Genomic DNA, 20,041 nt, shown 5'->3' with positions numbered 1-20,041 from the left:
ACCAATACGAGCATATTCAAGATTTCTTGCTTTATTCGTTCAATGTAACCCGCTGTTGCGTGATGACTAAAAATATGCATTAAAAGCATTATTACTCATAAATGCCGCGGCCATAAAAATGTAAGGCATTGTGTCCGATCATATATTATTTCGATTCGTATTTCCTGATAAACGGTAAAACTGGTAAAGAAAATCTAACACAATTTGTGCCGTCGGCACACCTAATTTTGCGACTAACAAAGTCTAAAATACATTTTATTATTGTCGAGGGCCTTCAAATACAAAACTCGTGGTGTTGCCATTCGGATTAGTTTTAGTATTTACAATGCTGTTTTCCAATAAAAAAAAAATAGATTGTGGATTCACCTCTTTATTATCTTCAGTATCTCGTCGTCGTACCTCGTTTTTCAAAATAAACTCACAATTTCATGGGAGAACGGAAAAGTAATTAACATCGGCATATGTTGATGGAAACTTGTGAATATTTAGGGAGAATAAATACCGACGTGAAGGTGTTTACGGCCTGATGTCACTTACCCATGTCTCGTCACCATATAAACTGTGACGGTCTCAGTTCAAAGATGAATGAATTCAAATTTATGTCATTGTTCCACTTGGGATATTAAATATAGCAAGCCATTGAATCTAAAATGCATCCTCTATTAATGATGATATACGCAATCCCGACCAACAACATTCCATGCCTACATATAGTTTAGACGTTGTTGCTGCTACCGTCTAAATGTATTTATACCATTTATGAATTCATCTCATCGAGTAACAGAATATTAAATCTCTAAAAAAACAAAAAACGTTCGCTAATTAATAATATTTTTTGAATGAAATATTTCACAGCAAAATATTCAATTAGGAAAAAAGCCAGGGAAAGCGGGATGATCATAAACAAAAGAGCAATGCGCTGCAGTGGTTGCTTAAATACTATGTTGTCCTAGAAGATAAACTGGCATGTATGCGGGGATTACTATGTTAATTTGTGTCCGTGGCAATGTTCGAATAAAGTTCCCTGATCAAATATAATTTAAAAATTGATCAAATGAAAAAAGCGATTGCTCTGATAACAGTCGTTAAAGATAAAATTATAAAAAAATTAAAACATACCACAATTTTAGTGACATTATTTGTTTCACAATTTAAAATAGAGCATTTGACCTCTTTACTGTTTTTTTTGAGAGAATTTTTGAGAGAATGTAAATTGTGTTCAGTATATGAATAATCTGAATAAAAAAAATCTAAATTACGAATTTTAACTTAAGAGTAAATACTTTGAGATAAATAACTTGTTAAAAGTGGAAATAAAATTTAATTTTATGTCAGAATCCAATTGAAAGACACTGATATCTGATAAAGAAATATAATAGTAATCACAAATTCTACATTCGTACTTATTTAATCGATTCGATATAACATGGCTCCCAACTGAATTTATTGAAAAATTCATGAATTATGCTTATTTATTTTGTAAAATTTATGATTTAAGAAAAATAAAAATTTTAAATATAGCATTTAAGATAAGTTTCGATTTGTAACAGTTTTTCTTGCTTTAAAATATATTTTCTAATAGTTATTTTTTATTTTGAGCGAACCGGAGATAAGATCGCCCCAAATTGCTTTGTAACCATTGATGCGTAACAAGCTGAAATTATAAATTATGATGTCAAACGTCACGCTGCGGTTAACAGGTTAACCGATTAATTTTATCCGGTTAACGGTTAAAGTGTTTTTCTTGAAATTCCCAGCCCAACTATATATAGATCAGTTTATTCGCTGATGTCGACACAGTTTAAAGCAGTGGTCGGCAAACTTTGATAAATACCAGAGTCGCAAATATTCAAATCTGATTCATTTTTAATCGAGTTGTTTATCATGTATTTTATGTAAGCAGATTGCCGTAGGTTTCTAGAGTAGTAGTCATTTTTATCCCATTTTTATCCCCTCCCCCCTTAAGTCGACGCAGTGGCGAGTTACGATGAACACAGTTAAATTATTATGACGAAACATTTAAAATGCTAGCATCGGACCTGGATTTAATATTTTACGCAACAAAAAAATGTGAACTTGGCAACATACCTGCTAATCAATATAATACTCAAATACTTTGACTTCCGTCGCATTGTTGCGTATGACAAATGTGAACTTGGCAACATACCTATCAATCAATATAATACTCAGACACTTTGACTTTGACTTCTGTCGCATTGTTGCGTATGACAAATGTGAACTTGGCAACATACCTATTAATCAATATAATACTCAGACACTTGACACGCGTATGACAAATGTTTAAATATTATCATGTAAATCAGTGGTCGGCAAACTTTATGTACTTGCGGGCCGCATATAAACATTTCCTGTAGCGTACGGGTCGCATTAATTTCTGCTTGCGAACAATCGCCACATTAAATTAAAATTATCCGCACCCGCACTTTTTATTGCTGTGTTACAATGAGACGTTTATGTTGCCCTTTCCAAACAATACATTGTTTTTATTTACTTGATGGTTTTTCTGTACCAAGACCAAGGAGTTGAAATTAAATGACAATCTTGTTGCCACGCAGTACGTCGTTCAAATGACAATCTGACAAGCGAATACGAAATTTATTGTGAGATTACGAGATCATACACCATGAGTATTCATTGCAGCTTAAGAAAGATGAATTCGAGTATTAAACTTACATTTTATTTTAAGTTTGCCCGAATTGATCAGCAGTTCGTCACAACTCTGAATATTTTGAAAATCCGGACGAATTTTGTCCTAAAAGATATCCCGTCCGTGACGATCGAACTATTTTCTATGTATAGCATCTTAAAATCTGCAACTATAGTATTTTACAAAGGGTATTTATTTAAATAGGAGATCTAGTATTGATTAAAGACAATCCAAGAGTTATGTAAAAGTTTGACCAAGTGAAAGAGAAAGTAGATATATAATTAATGAGTCAATACTTGTGTGAATTGTATGACGGTCACAGAACTACTTATATCTTAGCAAACACGCCACTGATATTAGATTTTAGTTAGTTAGAAAAATATTTATTGTTTCGCTAATAATTTTCTCCTATCTATATTTCAGTTATACTATTATAAATATCCCACCTTATAAATTTTGCAGATTTCAATTATTATAATAACAAAATTATATTACTGAAAAGTAGTAAGACAAGATGTGGATTGAAATATTTGAATATATAAATGTTTTGGCTGGCCTGACAGTCTTGATATTTTGGTTTTATGTGCAAAGAAAACCCAAAAGCTTTCCTCCTGGTCCTCGAGGTCTGCCGCTCGTTGGTTACATTCCGTTCATTTCAAGGAACCCCGCAGAAACTTTCATGAAATTGAAAGAGAAATACGGATCAGTTGTCTCTGTTCAATTTGGACAACAAGATTGGGTTATTCTTAATGATTATGACACCATTAACGAGGTTCGTTAGAAATGTTTTCAATGTAGTATTATTCAATAAAAAATGAAATAGCGTCGTAGCCGTAGTTGATTTGTATTTTTCTAGGCAATTCTAATTTTGAATTTTTAAAATAAGGACGTCATGAGGTTCATGTCAGTAACAACATTGCCAATTATCTCAAAATGAATATTAATGCAAACATATCTTTTTTTTTTCTTATGATGCGTATTTATACGAATTTTACATCAATCAAGACTTTGTACAGCAATTGTTAGGTAAATAGTTTGGAGAGAGAAAAATCTAGCCTACCACACACGCACATTTACGCAAATCATATTCACTAAATAATTTAATGTATTCTTCAGGCATTTGTAAAACAAGGACAAAAGTTTTCCGGGCGGCCATACAATCTTTATTTCGAGCTGATAACCAAAGGCCGCGGGTTCTTGACAATGGATTATGGATCAACATGGAAAGCTTTAACCAAATTTGGCCATGCCACATTAAAAGAGTAATATTTTATATCAAATTTCTATGCCGAAAAAAGTATTCAGTTTTTATAAAATATATTTAAAATTGTATTATCTTAATTTGATACTTTTATACCCATTTACGCCAAAGATGGCTTTGCCCAATAGTCCGCTATACTAAATAAGGATCTACTTACTATATTAAGACTAGGATCTTTCACGATTGATTTCGTCTGCGCCAGTGGTCGGCAACCACTGGGCCGCGGCCCATCGCCGGTCCGCGGAAAGGTTACAGCCAGTCCGCATAAAGGTGACACAAAAAAGTTCACGGCCGTAATAAAATCTCTACAATCTAACCACAAACATACGACTAAAAATCAGCACCCAGCAGCAAACCAGACAAACACAACGCATTTGAGCAGCATGTGTGACTTCACAAACAATTGAAATGTCAGTATGTCGTGATATTGCTGGGTCAATTGTTTCCACTACGCCCGTATAAGAATGTTTCTCATCAGTCCGTATAAGACAGTGGTTCTCAAACTTTTCAATCCGCGCCCTTTTTTTATTATTTTGTCGTGTCCCGCGCCCCACCTCAAATAATAACTAGCTGACAATAAGCTACAAATAAGAAATAGTAAGGCGAAAGTATGTTTTATTCAAAAATCACGTTGAAAATACGTGAATGGAACGTAAACATCCTTTATAAAGAAATGTAGATATCCGAAATGAGGCGGACAAGATGGAATCTAACAAATTTTTTTTTCATTTCTAAATAGCTTCACGCCCCCTCAAATAATGGTCTACGCCTCCCTTGTGGGGCGCGCCCCACTGTTTAAGAACCACTGGTATAAGATATCTCCAACAAAATATTTCTCGCTAAGAACGTAACTACTACGAGCTACTTGCTCATAGCTAACCGGTCACACCTAGTCCGTGCTAATTCTATACTTCAGAATCCGGATAATTATAAAGCTAGCACATCGGAAAAAAAAATAATTTTGGCAAAAAAAACATTAATCAATACGAATACTATAGAGTCAGAAGGTTCACAGGCATTGTTACCTTTCCCGAAATCTTATTAACGTGAGGCCTGGTTTCCAATATTGATAACTACATATCGAAGTAGTCTGGATGCAATAAACACGTTACGTGTGTCAAGGTAGACCATAGCTCCAATATGGGAACAGTTAATGGCCAGCAAACAAATAGAGAGATCGCATTAAATAGCATCAATTTCGTTTTTTAGTATATTTTCAACATAAATTTCCTAATGCGTATCATTTATTGCATAGGCTTAGTCCGTTTGTATGGAGGTGGTCCGCCACAATTTTGGTCAGGCTTTACCGGTCCGTCACTTCAAAAAGGTTGCCGATCACTCGTCTACGCAAATTAATACACCCTGGGTGACGAGGTTTTCATGTAATAGGCGCTCATGAAATAAGAACTGGATGATTTAAAAAACACTTTTCTTTATATAAGCAATGAGCTCCAAATGAGTGAAACGATTTAAAATGATAAACGATAAGTTAAAGCTTCGGCTGATCACTGGTCGAGTGCTATTTACATATAGCATCTTACACATAAGAATAATTGTGAAATCATAAGCAGTTTTGTGTCATTATGAAACACTTGTTTTATTTGTTTAGTATTAACTAATTTGGTAGTTTTTTCTTCTGAATTTTTCATTTTTTTAGTATGGGTATGGGCAAGAAAGAAATGGAAACAAGTGCTGTTGAAGAATCGAGATTCTTGATTGAGAGTTTGACATCGAGCAACGGAGAGAGCATTCGTGTAAAAATTTTTAATACTTGCCGTATATTTGTATAGTCGTATTTTGTAACCTTGACAACAATTGGACACAAAGTGGATCAATAGATTGTTGTTGTTGTTGTTGTTGTTGTTGTCGTATTGTTGTTGTTGGGTTATAACAATTTTCCTGAGACCCATGAATTCCCATATTTTACTCAAAACTTTGATGTTTATTTTAATTCATGACAATACTTTCTTATATAATATATGAACATTTTTCGGGTGTTCATTTCGGAAAACTCTTTACCCTACTGCCGCTAAAATTTTATTATACTGGAACCGATGCAACGCCTTTGATTTCCTAGTATTTGAGCATTGTTACATTGTTTCTTTAGATGAAATTGAATCTCGCGTTATCCAATATGGTTTGTCGGATAGTATTGGGTTCCAGGTTCGATTATCACGAAAACAAATTGAGGAATATTGTCAAGATGTTTATGAAACAGTAAGTTTATATCTTAATATATGCTCTTTCTTGCTTACTGTCTTCAGGTAGGGTTGTATATTTTTTCATTCTTATTTCATCAAAGCATTACCACGTGCATAAGAAATCAAGGTAACGAATTTATAGCCTTGTCCATGAGACATATTTTTTCGTCCCATCCCATTTCAATAGCAAGTTATGCCTGTTCCCTCTTACCCCATCGGACTTTCCATTAAAATGACAATTCCATGGCCAATGCTGGTAACTAATTTTAAATAATAAAAAAAGGTAAGTTGTATATATTTAAATTATTTTAATGTAAAATTTGACGAACCAAGGGTAGCTAATACGTAATCAAATTAATTTTTATAAGAAATGAAATCTGTGCCATCTAGTAGGCCGTCTATGGACAAAACTATATGTAATTTTAATGGGTAAACAAACGTTTGTAAGTACCAAATAAGATTGGCAAATCCAGGAATTTCATAAGGTTTCAAAGATTTCTAATTTCCAAGTTAGATCGTAAAAGATAGCAATACCGGGAAACGTGTGTTTTCAGATGTAATTAGGTCCTGAATTGCGTTTCAAGCTATATGGAAAATTTCTCATACGGAAAAATGCTTTTTTTACATTCCAAAGGAGGGGGGGGTCCGACCGGCAAACTACCCCTCTGGGTACGCCCTTGCCAAACGACTTGAAACTTGAAGACAAAATATTCCAAAAAAAAAAAAATTCACCAAAGACTGTCCAGAAACTGTTTGTTTCTACATTAAAGTATGATACCGCATTTTGATGTATTAAAAGTCTCACCAGTTTTGCATTGTTACCACGATTATTGTTCCCTGAATTCCTTTGAATTTTTGTCAATGGATGACCGCTTAATAATAGAACAAAACCGTAACCTCTAATCTGGGAGTTTAAGATACTGGAGAAAAAATATTTGGCTGGGCACAAATTTATATTTGAGTTTGAAACTATTTACGTATGTATGTTTAAAAAAAAAAGCTTGCCATTAGATTACTGACATTAATCAAACCATTGCATTAGAATAATCACGAGTGCGGACCGAATCCGATGTAAAACATTTAATAAATCCCGATCTTCGATGAATTAGTCTCGATGTAAAGCGAGGCACTGACTCACAAATTCTATCTCATTTAGTGGCTGTTTCATTTTTTTTTATTTAAAGGTCTCAAGTCACTTCCCATTCACATATGTTATTTGCTGTTTACATCGCTCCCTTTTTACGTTTTATCCCTCCGTTCAGCAAATTTGTGAAAATTACATCTGACGAAACAGAGTGTCTTATGGGTAAGATTTTTTGATATTTTTCAAGTTCACACTATTATGAAATGTATGTGTTAAATATTTCTAGTTTGAATTGAAACATATATTTGAACCTTTTCAAGAGTCCTCACTTACACAAATGTATTTCCGTAACGTTTTGTCCGTTTATTGTGAACTTTTGTCTGAGGAAGTCTGACTTTGGGCAGACGGAACGTTACAGAAATACATTTGTGTTAGTGTGCAGCAGGACTCTTGAATTGGATAGAATAGTCATATTAATAAATGCTACAGCATCCTTGCAGTATACTCATACAGATACAATAGCATAAAGGCATAGAGGAAGGAAAGGGAGTTAGTCTCGCGCAACCCAACGCAAATATATATTTGAACATTTCATATTTCATAAAGTAGAACATAGTGAGTAAATTGTTGTACAAAACTATGTTGAAATGTTTTTCACTGGACGTTAATTTATCGGAATTGCGTTATGCAAATATAATACCAATTACAAATATAATACAGTTTTCTGTCAGTTCTTGTTAGCAAAGACGCATTTTCATCGTTTTTTTTGTGTTCGATGACGTAAACAAAATCAAGTATTTCGCTTCCTGTGACGGCTTCGCCTTCGCATCAGAGGTCTTATGGTCCGACGAAGTCGTGATTAATGGGTACCGGTTGGCTACTGTGACAGACTGTATACCCTTACTATTGCGTGTCCCTATATTTGAGCATCGTTCTCTTGTTATTATTCACAATATACTTATTTATTGAACCTACAAGTAAATACAGCAAAGAAAAATAGTATTCTATTTTTAGCCTATCTACGTGATTTTGTAGAAGAACACGAATGTAACTTTGAGGATTCACACATCCGGGACTTTATTGATGCTTTTCTGAATGAAATGAAGAAACGAGGAAAAGATGATGATGCTTTCAACGTAAAAAAATTTATTGCTCCAACTCCCACAACCCTGTTTTGTATGAATTATATAATTCATTCTAGTCAGCTAAAACGGCAATAACAAGTTTTTATTTATATTTTTATTTTTCATGCAAGAAATATCAACTCATTAGATACGTTCGTGACCTTCTCCATGCGGGATCAGTTACAACCAGCGTTACGTTGATTTGGGCTTTGCTCGCTCTGGTCTGCTACCCAAAATGCCAAGAAAAAATAGCAGACGAAGTATTCGCAACCTTGGGTAATTTGATATTGTTGATAATGTTACTTAGTGATACAGTCTCTAGATTAACTAAGCTTTTATAATAGTCGATAGTTTATGTCATGAATAAAAAGAGATCTAAAGCACACAGGAAGAAGTTAAATTGCCGTGATGTTATATTATGGATGTTTGTTGTAGAAACTCCGAAAACAAAATTACTTTAGTCTTTTTCATTTATTTTTTTAATTAGAAGTTTTCCTGAAGCATTATCAAGCGCACTTATTCGGGTGCACTGTGCAGTAAACGAATGAGCGCGCAACGTCATAGAGTCCGTCACGTTTTTCCGTACAAACAATATCAATATCAATCAATAGGTGAAATTTAAACATTCCCATTTTTTCGTCTTCTAACAGGTGAGGACGGTGTTCCCTCAATGGATCATAGAGATAAAATGCCTTACACCTGTGCCTTTATACAGGAACTAATTAGACATAAAATTTTGGCGCCTTTAAGTATATTCCATATGAACAACGAAGAAGCGAGTATCAATGGCTACACTATCCCGATAAATACAACGGTACGTATTTACCATGAATTGATCAATATTTTAAGATGATTAGAATGCTCAACAAATACAAAACTAAACCACCAAATAATAATACATAATAATGTATTTTACACGTTATTCTTCATTGTTTGTTTATACAGTAAGATGTATTTAGGATGTAGGATGTAAAACCAAATTTTGTTGTTTTAGATAAATATTAGTTCGAGAAATTTGTTAAAATCATGATTAAATTTCGTTTTTGCACGAGGCTTATTGCTTTCCACTTTTGTTTTTGCAACACTGAAGATATTATTCCTAAAATATAAAATTTTACGTCAGTGACCCACCCCTGTTCTAGAGCATAATTATTATCGGGGCTACTACTTTTTACTGTATTGTTTGATCCAATTGAAAACACTTTTAGCGGGCCTGGAATCTTTCGTCAACTTCTAACGACAAAATAGATAATTACACACTGCAGTCAGTCGCTCGCTCTCAAAATTGAAAAAGATAAGCAAAATCGAAACCCATCGAGCGTTTAAAATATGTTTCTGTATTTCAGATTGTTCCGAACATCTGGGCAGTTCATAACGACCCCAAATACTTTGAAAATCCGAGAGAATTTCGTCCTGAGAGATTTCTCGACCGCGACGGAAAATTCTGCAAATCAAATCACGTGATTCCGTTTTCGATCGGCCTTCGACGTTGTATGGGAGAACCACTTGCAAGAATGGCGCTATTTGTATTTCTAACGGGAATTATACAAAAGTTGAAAGTGTTGCCAGATCCTGTCAAGCCCCTTCCTTCATTCGATGGCGATGTAAAATTTATTATCACATACGAGCCACCTCAGTTCGATGTTGTTTTTGAACGACGATAAAGTGTTTTTGTTTATAAATGAAAAAATTCAGCTTCTATATATGTGGGGTAAAAAGCATATAAATAACGTGACCTAGTTATGAATTTATTTCTCAAAAACAATAATAATTTGGAAAAACAGTTGAAATATTGTGCGCATATTTATAGGCTAATTGGGTTTGTGAACAAGTGCAAGTCATATTTCCTATTTTAAAATCAATCAAATTCCTATTAAAATACCAATCAAAACATAGCATTTCATGTCATGGTTTAATAAAATGGGCAAGCAATTCAAAACAGGAATGATTTATATTTCTTCCAGATGGGATAGCTCAGGTACTCGTAGCCTTGTGTATTATTCGATGACCACAGCGCGTTTCACTTGGATGATAAGACTAATATGTAAGAAGTTGGCATTATTTTAAATGTTTAAATCTTTTCTGTTCGACGTGAAAACACTTCAGAGAACAGATACTCAGTTTTTTAGATCAGGTTGTTGAACAAGTTGTCGCATTCAAGATTTTAATTACAAAAGAGTTTAGTGGAATATAAACTATAGAAAAATTAATCTTTTGGCCATAACAAAGGGGAAATTAACATATGATGGTGTCCTGGTGGAGCATTGACGGTTATTGGTACAAATAGTCAAATACTATTGGAGAACTCGCGAATTCGTTACCCTCAATGAACTAGCTTTCAATTTTATAACGTTATTTCACTATATTTAATCAGCTTATCTCGTTGAAGAACAGTACACTTACAAAAAATAGAACCAATAAAAGTCCTGATTACTTCTACAAAACTTATACATTTACTAAATTATTTATACACTTGAACACATTATGTTTGTGTATGATTGTGGCCAAATAGTTCAGTATTCTAAGAAGCTTTGCACAAAAACATGGTGTCTGTGATGTTACTAAATGGTTCTGTGTTTTGTGTTACCTGTTGATATAAGTTAATGTACGAATATTGAGAATCTATTAGTATTTTTTTGTGTCGTACGAAAGATAGGTAAGAAAGTTCTAGATGTAATTGGATATAAGACTAAATGTCAACTACTTATAATCTATCCAATTAAAGAGTCCAGCTGCACACTAACACAAATTTATTTCTGTAACGTTCCGTCCGACCAGAGTCAGACTTCCTCAGACAAGCAGTTTACAACAATGGCAAAAAATAAATTTGATAAATAAATTTGAAATCTCAAATCAAGTATGACGTAACAATGCTTAAACATTTAATTTGCATTTAGCCGTAGAAGTAATGATGGAAAAATTAGAACCACAAATATCAGTGAGGCTCATTTAGATGTGATTCGAAAAATTATTATTGCATTTACGAAAATGATGCTTAACTAAATGTAATTAAAATTTAAGAGCACTTAGAGAACAATGAAGAAGTAAACCAACATTTAAACGTAAATCAATGCTCAGTTTGGCGAGGACCAATTTTAAATTAAAATAAGATAAAAGTTATGCTGAATTTTGATCTTAAATTGCGTTGAAGTATGATAATAATTCATAATAATAAATGAATGAATGAACCATCTACTCGAAATATGCTGGATGGTTCATTCATTAATTTACATTTTATTGTCCTATTACTTGGTCAAATTCATCCTAATAAAAGCGAATAGAATGTAATATATCTTTTTATTCATTTTGATATTATTACCCTCCGAATATATGAATCAATCAAAATAGCGTGACTTCACTATTGACGACTAAATTTAAATATGCATTCGGACTTTAGCCGCTCATAGCTAGACAACAATATTCACAAAATACTATATCTAAGTGTAACCGAAAAATAATCTTAATATGGACGTAATAGCGTTACGTCATTATAATCAACGCGTCATAAGCTCCACATAGTTAAATATGCCGGCGACAAATATTACATCGATAATACGTCACTGCCCGACTCGTAAAATACTGCAACGTCACTCGTCTCGTGATATCATTTTGAGCTCTGCCTTTACCGGTATCGCTATAAATATGGGTGAGTGACCACACGAACGCCAGTACGATTAACAACATCTCGAGTATTTCTTATTTGTTTATGACGGCGATATGCTCTGCGCAGCTTGAGAAAATTTATATCGTATCAAACTTTACTTAGCAGCTGATGGTCCGAGTTATATTTTGAGATGAATTCGTGGATTGAGTGATTGTGGAATTTATGTATCTCTAATTTAAGTGAATTTTGTAATCGTGGTGAAAATTGTATCACCGCACTTAGCAGTAGCCGATTTCACAGAGCATTGTTAGGTGTAGTAAAATAAAAACCTTGTGTAAAAAATGAAAGGTATCCATTGTAATGGAGAAAATATTAATTTGTCTTCATTTGTATTGGTTAGATACACATAAGCGAAACAATTTATATACAACACCGTTGATATCAGGAAATAGACATGTCGTGGACTGATTGCTGTGACTGCACAACATCTATATTTGGCGTAGCTGTGATTGCTTTATGCTGGTATTTTTTCAAGAGACCGAAGAACTTTCCACCAGGCCCACACGGACTTCCTTTAGTTGGTTACGCTCCGTTTTTCAACAACAACATGGCAGATGATTTCATGGAAATGAAGAAAAAATATGGCTCTGTTATGTCTGTGCAAATGGGACGTGAAGATTGGGTGATTTTGAATGACTACGACACCATAAACGAGGTAAGAAAAGCTTTGGCCTGGTTGCTTTCGCAGTTAGAAATATTATTCAAGTTCTCATTGTGTACAATGGTATCATATATGGCTCATCATATCGCTATACATGCAACAGCTTTAGAAAGTTACGCATATTCAGAAAATTTGGCCATTTCAGCCAAGAAGTGTCTCAATATTACATATTAATAATTGGGTTTCTTACATAGTATAAAAATTACACAAGGCAAGCACATAAGACAAAAAAAAAATCACTTTTTAAAACCTCGAATAGGCTACGGTTTAAAGCAGGAGACAGCGGGAAAACTCGTAAACATGAAATCATATGAAATACTTTATTTTCGAAGATGTAGGACCTGAAGTTATTTATCACCATATATATATGAAGTTTTCTAGCTTCTGGCACTTCAGTGACCAATCGTTACCGCCCGTCCGTGGCCATGCGTGATCTTGCTTCGAGTAAAATCACCAAAAATTGAGATTCAAAATGGAAACCAACCTACCCGCTTCTGAAAAAATAATAAGATTTCGACAAATTGGTAGACAGCTTCGATTAGAGAGTTTATAATCAGAAATGGAATTTTTATCTGTGTGCTTCAATTAATTTAACATACTGTATGTTATTAGTAATGATTGCTGAACGATATATTTTTTCCTTGAGCATTTCTTACTTCAAGGCGTTAGTAAAACAAGGAGAAAAGTTTTCTGGCCGGCCAAGCAACTTTCTATTTGATCTAGTTGCAAAAGGCCGAGGCGTCGCTGTTGTTGATTATGGACAAACATGGAAAACTCTGAGAAAATTCGGCCTAATGACATTACGAGGGTAATTACAGTTTTTTTGTTTGCAGTAAAGTATTCTTATATTTTCAAAGAATTTCTAAACGCTTGTGAGATAATTATTGGCGTGTGTGAGGATTTTTCAATGAATGAATTGCTTGGGACGTTTTGTATACTTAATGCGTTTGAGATTTTGTACAAAATTTTGACGTCATCTGTCGCCATTGTACGTCTGGACTTCGGAGAGTTGATTAATACGACTACGACTTCAGAAAAAACAAGCAAATCTCCGACTCCCGAACCCGACTTCTTTGCCTTCATTGGCATACGAAATGTCCACAAGATTGCAAATAAAACCGCAAACTCAATGCAAGACCGCACCCCCATATGTATAAATTTTATTTAATATCAAAAATTCACTCACGTTTTTTTGTTTAGATTTGGCGTTGGTAAGAAAGGAATGGAAGAAAATGTCATCGAGGAAACTCCACTTCTGATCGAAAAATTGACATCGACGGACAAGCAGTCTTTACATGTATGTATATTTTCTTATTGAAATGAACTGTTTATGAATTGTAAACTGAAAGCTCACTTTTTGCCGCCGACTCAAATAATTCAGAAAGCTTTCTACTGAAATTATTTTTTAGAATTGAAAGAAACTGTTTTTTTTTATTATTTTATTTTCAATCTAAGGGTCCAGATTTTGTGGGCGCGTTAATTCGTTGTTAAATCATTGTATTTAACTATGTTAACACCGCAGATTACAAATATTGGGTTTAAATCTCACGGCCGTCACATTAGCTATGGATTATTTAATTGCATATTAATTGTCAATCCGGGAAAGTTTCCTCCATTGCATATAAATGGCCGATACATGACCCGCACTGATAGAATAGTTGACCCATTTTTTACGTCGGGTTCCGTATGATGATCACGTAAGCCGGAATGCCATTTGACAAACTTCGACTTACGAAAATGGATTCGTAGCGCGAGAAGAAGCTTAAGAAATAGCTTATGAGATTAACGTGTCTGTGAATTTGCTAGCACCGTACGCGCACTCACTGCGAAAAAGATTCGTCTCAGTGCAAAGTTACGAATATCTCCAATTCAAATCTCATGCCCCATAACCTTTTCATAAAAAACAGTGGCCCAATGTACAGAATTTTGTCCGGTGTTGGAGAAGTATAAAATGTCGTATAAAAATGTTTTTATCTGACTTTTTAGAAGCTTTAAAATACAGTGTCCACAGAAAACCAGAACATTTGTCACACGAAGAATAACTTTTGCCAAGTTTTTTTTATGTTGTTATCCACTCATACATGCTTGAAATGTCCCCCGTGCACTTCAGAAAGTGTTTTACCTCGAAATCCAAGCTCGTGCCGCGTTTGAGAGTTAAAACATGTTCTGAACTTTAAATTTTCTGCTTTTCTAGTCTGTATCTGCAATTCAATACATTTTGTTTCTGATATCAGGTCGACAACAAACGTTTCCAATTGTGATTGTAATCGCTGAAGATATTCTTTATGGATTATTGCAATGCATGCTTAGTCGGCATTTAATTTTCTCTCGTATTTAGCATAAATAAAAAATTCTTTATTATATAAAATCCTATATTATATTATACAGTTGAAACTTACGTTGGGAATATCTAACATCATCTGTCGAATAACCGTTGGGACGAGATTTGAATATACTGACAAGAGGTTCCTACGGCTGATTGAGATCTTAAGAAGTTTGTGAGTTTATTTTAATATTTATTATAGAAGTTTACCACCTTTCCCCACCGGAAATTTCCTTCAAACAGTAAATATTACTTTTTATATGATGTAGTATTTCTAATATTCTCAATAGGAAAAGTACTTTTTATATATAGTAAGGAATTGAATGTAACAAAAAATAGGCGAAGAAAGAAATTTAACGAGAAATGTTGAGAACCAATGAGCTAGCATATAATTTTTGATTTAGAATCTTGAATTTGACAGAATAATAGGCTATTCCCATATAGATAGGCATGAGTTGATGCCCGTGTTATTCGGATTTGGCGTTTGAAATTAAACGTCGAGTTCGAGTTGAGTCGTTTTGCTCAAATGACTGGAGTCACAAAATGGGCCTCGAGTTCGATTCTAGCCGAGTCAATGTCTTCAGTCTTGTTGGTGAATTCCGAGTTTTTAGTTTAAATACCTTTAATAATTATTTCTTTTTCATTTAATCGATAAAATTATGGCATTATAATTTTAATTTTCATTCCCAGCTTTGCTGACAACGCTGATGCAAAGATGTTGGGTCTGATAGCGGCTGCTCCTATCGTTAGATTTGTTCCACCATTTAGCGGATCAATGAAACGTGCTCAGAAAGAAATTGATGATTTTATCGGTATGGTTATTTAAAATTCCATTCAAGTAATTAGTCTTTGAGTTCCATGTCCTACAAACGGTGCTTCCTATGGTTATTTTAAATTCCATTCAAGTAATTAGTCTAAGTTAGTTCTACAAACGGTGCTTCCGAAATTTGTGAACCAAGATGGTGGACACCGGAACGTGGTATGTGTACCAGGTTATGGTGAGGCCATAATTTCAGGTACAAATTCTACGGGTGTCACTTGGCTAGTCCCAGAACTTGTAGTAGAACTAAAATAAGGAAAATTGAGATAAAATTATGACCTAACCCCAACCCGGTACATATACTATGTTCCGTTGTATGCCATCTTGGTTTACATACTTCGGGAGTACTCTACAAACGGTATCTATCACAAAGAGTCATTCTCTATATATTTAAATTTTGAAAACTGTTTTACGATCTCTATTCTCGCCATTTGCTTGAAACATCGCCATGTACAATGAGGCACTGATATTTCACGATACGTAAGGAGCTAATCCATTTGGAAGAATCAAACTTTTTCCGATTTGGCTTGCCTACCCAATTTATTACACCCTAGGTGAGTAAGGGGAATGTGATATAAATCGAGGTATGTCCTTTGAAATGCTAACACAGTATATTTAACGTTTTAATTGCTATAAGTGAAAATAAAACTGGAATTTTCATGATAATTTTTTTCTGTCAACGAATACCTCCGCGCCTCCAAATTTCTTAACTGCAAATTGACTCGATTCAAAGTTATTTTGAAATTCGTTACATGCAAGTTCAGCTTGACATCAGAGAATAAATGAATGTATAAAAATTAAAACATAATCCGGCTTATTTGGATCATATTCTGAAGATCTTAAAACTTTTCTTGTGAAGCGTTCTTTTGGGTAGAATCGTATACAAAAGGAAATTCAATTAACATTTAATTTTTGCTCTTTTTCGTAAAAGTAATTAAGGCATGTATAGGTTCTGTTTTTTTAGTCATCGTGTAAATCTTTCAATATAACTACCGTTGTGACAATTCATCAACCTCAATTTCTAAGTTCTTTCATTTTTGTTAGAAATTTTTCGCACTATCATTGAGGAACACGAATCAGAATTCGACGAAAATGATACTCGAGATTTCATTGACGCTTTTCTCAAAGAGATGAAATCTAAAGGCAAGAAAGATCCATGTTTCAACGTAAGTTTAAACATTAATACAAATGTAAGAAGTAAGAATGCGAACAATGGTCTTAAAGCGGAAGATATGTAATGGTATAGTTGCAATTAACTTATGACGATAAGAACTATATATTAGGTATTGCGCAAAACAAAAATGACAGTAAATAGCGGTTGACAACTTGATAGTGTCATTAGGTTTTGACAATGCACAGTTTTGTATATATTCCCGTGACGTTTATCGTTAAAACTGTTGTTTCTGATCTTGCTATAAAAAATCAAAAAAGGTTTCGCGCGTTAAAACCTATGAATAGCTACAAAAGGGAATATTACCGAACTCCATACCAATACAACCGTAAAACAATGTCGTTGGCTGTGTGTTGTTCGACAAACCCTTTTTATTAGAATTTACTTTCCTCGTGCTTTGTTCAAATGCTACTTGACAGCTCAAGCTTTAAACAACAATGACGGAGAATAATTAGTCTTATAAGAAGTATACAAAGTAAATAGCACGAGTACTTCCACGCGCCAGCAATCCAGCAACTTTATAGGTCAATAGCAAATATATTAAACCGTTATTATATAGGACCTACACATATAATTTGTATCTTTATATGGAATGTCGGTCAATTTATAACCATCCTTTACAAACCTCTTAATAACGTCATGTACGGTACTCCACTTTTCTTAAAACAAACACTCAAATGACAGAGCTTGTCTGTTTTTTGTTTATAATATAATACGTTAAGTTGTAAATTTTCAAATTATTCTAATTGTGAATTGTGTCCTTGATAATTTAAAATGAGTAAGATGCTTGTTTCCACCAACGAGAGCTAATCATGTTGAACACTTCATCCTACATTAGATTTCCTTGTCAAAAACTGTTTATAATTTACTACTTGTTTATATTTAGAAACTTCAACTCATTCAATACATCAGAGATTTATTTGAAGCTGGAACCGGAACAACAAGCAGCACTTTGTGTTGGGCGATTCTGTGCTTCGCACATTACCCAGAATGTCAAGAAAAAATTGCGAGAGAAATTGAGAAAACCTTAGGTAAAAGATACTACTAAATGTAACACAATATAGTTCAGTAAAAATTATCATTTTAGTATACGGTATACCTACAATATTTGAAGCAAAGTTGCGCTATGAATGGCCCGTTTTAAATTATTATATAATGGTTAAAACGTAGATTTCAAATCCCATTTCCATCTCTTCTCCAAGGGTTTAATTAATTAGTGTATGCAATGCCTAACCGCAAATATTCTGATATTTTCGAAATATAGGAGCTAATTACATTATCAAATAATATTAAAGCTTTTTATCTACAAGTGGTCTTTCTCTCTCTCTCTATATATATATGCGTAAGGTAACTTCACCTTCAATTTAACAGGTGAAGATGGAATACCTACAATGAAACATCGAGATGAAATGCCATACACTTGTGCTTTCATACAAGAACTAATGAGACATAGAACCCTACTACCACTAAGTGTATTCCACAAAACAAACGAGGAAGCGACACTGAATGGATACACTATTCCTAAAAATACCACGGTAAGTGTTACAGAATTTTTATCGATGTTTGCTCAAAACAACGCTACTAACTCTTTAAGTTAAAGTTGAACTTTTGAAAATTGGTTAGGGAATGAAAAACCGGGAAGAGTACACCCTTACAATTTCATGCCATGACAGTGGCTGGTTCTAAAGAAGGAAACGGGCGAATAAGCGTCGTTTAAAATCTATTCACGCGCCAGCTGTTATATTCATTTATTCTTTTGACCAAATGTCAGTTGCAAATGGAAGGTAGTGAATCAAAAGTGTTAGGTTGACACGTAGTGCAATATTTAAATCCCATATCGATATTAACCAGGAAGTTATTAAATATCATGTAACAAGTTAGAATCGCATTCTGTTCGTTAATTTTGTACCGCTCATACAGGAGGATATACGAGCACTAATATGAATAGGCTCGTTCGTTTAGTATCCAGTGTTATAAAGTATAAATTTTTTGTTTACTTTAGATCTGCCCGAACATCTGGTCTGTTCACTTCGATGCAAATATTTTTGAAAATCCGACAGAATTTCGACCTGAGAGATTTCTCGACCGTGACGGAAAATTCGTTAAATCGAATCACGTGATCCCGTTCTCCGTTGGACCTCGACACTGCCTGGGGGAACAGCTTGCCAGGATGGAAGTGTTTATCTTTCTAACCGGAATTGTACAGAAGCTGAGAGTTGTACCTAACCCAGACAAACCCCTCCCTCCCTTTGACGTCGGTGGATTTAACATCTTAACTTACGAGGCGCCAGACTTTGACGTGATTTTTGAGAAACGTTAATTAGTTTGAGGAAATCTCAACAAATTTCCATATTATTTCATAATTTTTTTCATCATAACTGGAAATTCCTTGTAACATTTTAATAAATATAAGGTGTATTATCTGGAGTGTAATTTATATGACGACATCAAACTGCAGTCCCAGACAGAATCATATGTCCAATCCCAACTCGAGAAACGGACATGATCAAAATGAGAAACTGCTCGTTCAAAATAATTGTTAGCCGAAAGCGTATGCAAACTTTTTTCAACTTCAAAAGTTCGGATCTCCAATGAATCGAAATTTCATATTGCTGTAGTCCATTAATTCTATGCTAAATGCAAACAAAGGAATACATCAAGATTTGGTTTGAATTTCTGTATGATGAAAATATCTTAAAGCTATCAAAACGATATAACTGACTACCAAATCATTAAGTATAGTTCAAATTTTCCGACAGCCGCCTTCTATGAATTTTTGCTGAATGCAAGTCAAATGTTACATTAATACTTTTGAAAATCCACAGAAATTTCTGTTTTTTAAAAAATACATATACCCGATTAAATTTAACACTATAACTTTCAAAATTTCATAACTATCAAAAAAATGATTTAATCTATAAATCGCCTAATACTACTCAAGTTAAAGAAGAAAATAATTTTACATCTTAGAAATGACACTGACAGCTGTACATCAACTTTGACGGCATCAACGTCTGAGGGTGTCAGTGCAGTTGTGGTAATTATCGAGGAAATAACTGTATTT

General features: G+C 34.0%; 2 protein-coding genes across 2 annotated transcripts; both read left to right on the top strand.

Moving 5' to 3' along the window:
* Positions 1–3,182: 3,182 nt before the first annotated feature.
* On the top strand, positions 3,183–10,211 carry LOC120335013 (cytochrome P450 2B2-like). Its single transcript, XM_039402521.2, has 9 exons — positions 3,183–3,440; positions 3,785–3,930; positions 5,587–5,683; positions 6,037–6,146; positions 7,315–7,436; positions 8,229–8,350; positions 8,470–8,614; positions 8,989–9,152; positions 9,685–10,211. Exons 1-9 carry the CDS (start codon positions 3,183–3,185, stop codon positions 10,000–10,002), a joined length of 1,482 nt encoding a protein of 493 aa, XP_039258455.2. The 3' UTR covers positions 10,003–10,211.
* A 2,107-nt stretch (positions 10,212–12,318) lies between these two features.
* Positions 12,319–19,392, top strand: LOC120334880 (cytochrome P450 2H2-like). The gene is made up of 9 exons (XM_039402394.2): positions 12,319–12,657; positions 13,326–13,471; positions 13,864–13,960; positions 15,052–15,161; positions 15,677–15,798; positions 16,851–16,972; positions 17,864–18,008; positions 18,349–18,512; positions 18,980–19,392. Exons 1-9 carry the CDS (start codon positions 12,397–12,399, stop codon positions 19,295–19,297), a joined length of 1,485 nt encoding a protein of 494 aa, XP_039258328.2. The 5' UTR covers positions 12,319–12,396; the 3' UTR covers positions 19,298–19,392.
* Positions 19,393–20,041: the final 649 nt, after the last annotated feature.

The sequence above is a fragment of the Styela clava genome, chromosome 1 (genome assembly GCF_964204865.1).
Source record: "Styela clava chromosome 1, kaStyClav1.hap1.2, whole genome shotgun sequence".
Classification (NCBI taxonomy): domain Eukaryota; kingdom Metazoa; phylum Chordata; class Ascidiacea; order Stolidobranchia; family Styelidae; genus Styela; species Styela clava.
Note: the sequence above shows the minus strand (reverse complement) of the source record. Positions and strands in the feature narration are given on the sequence as shown.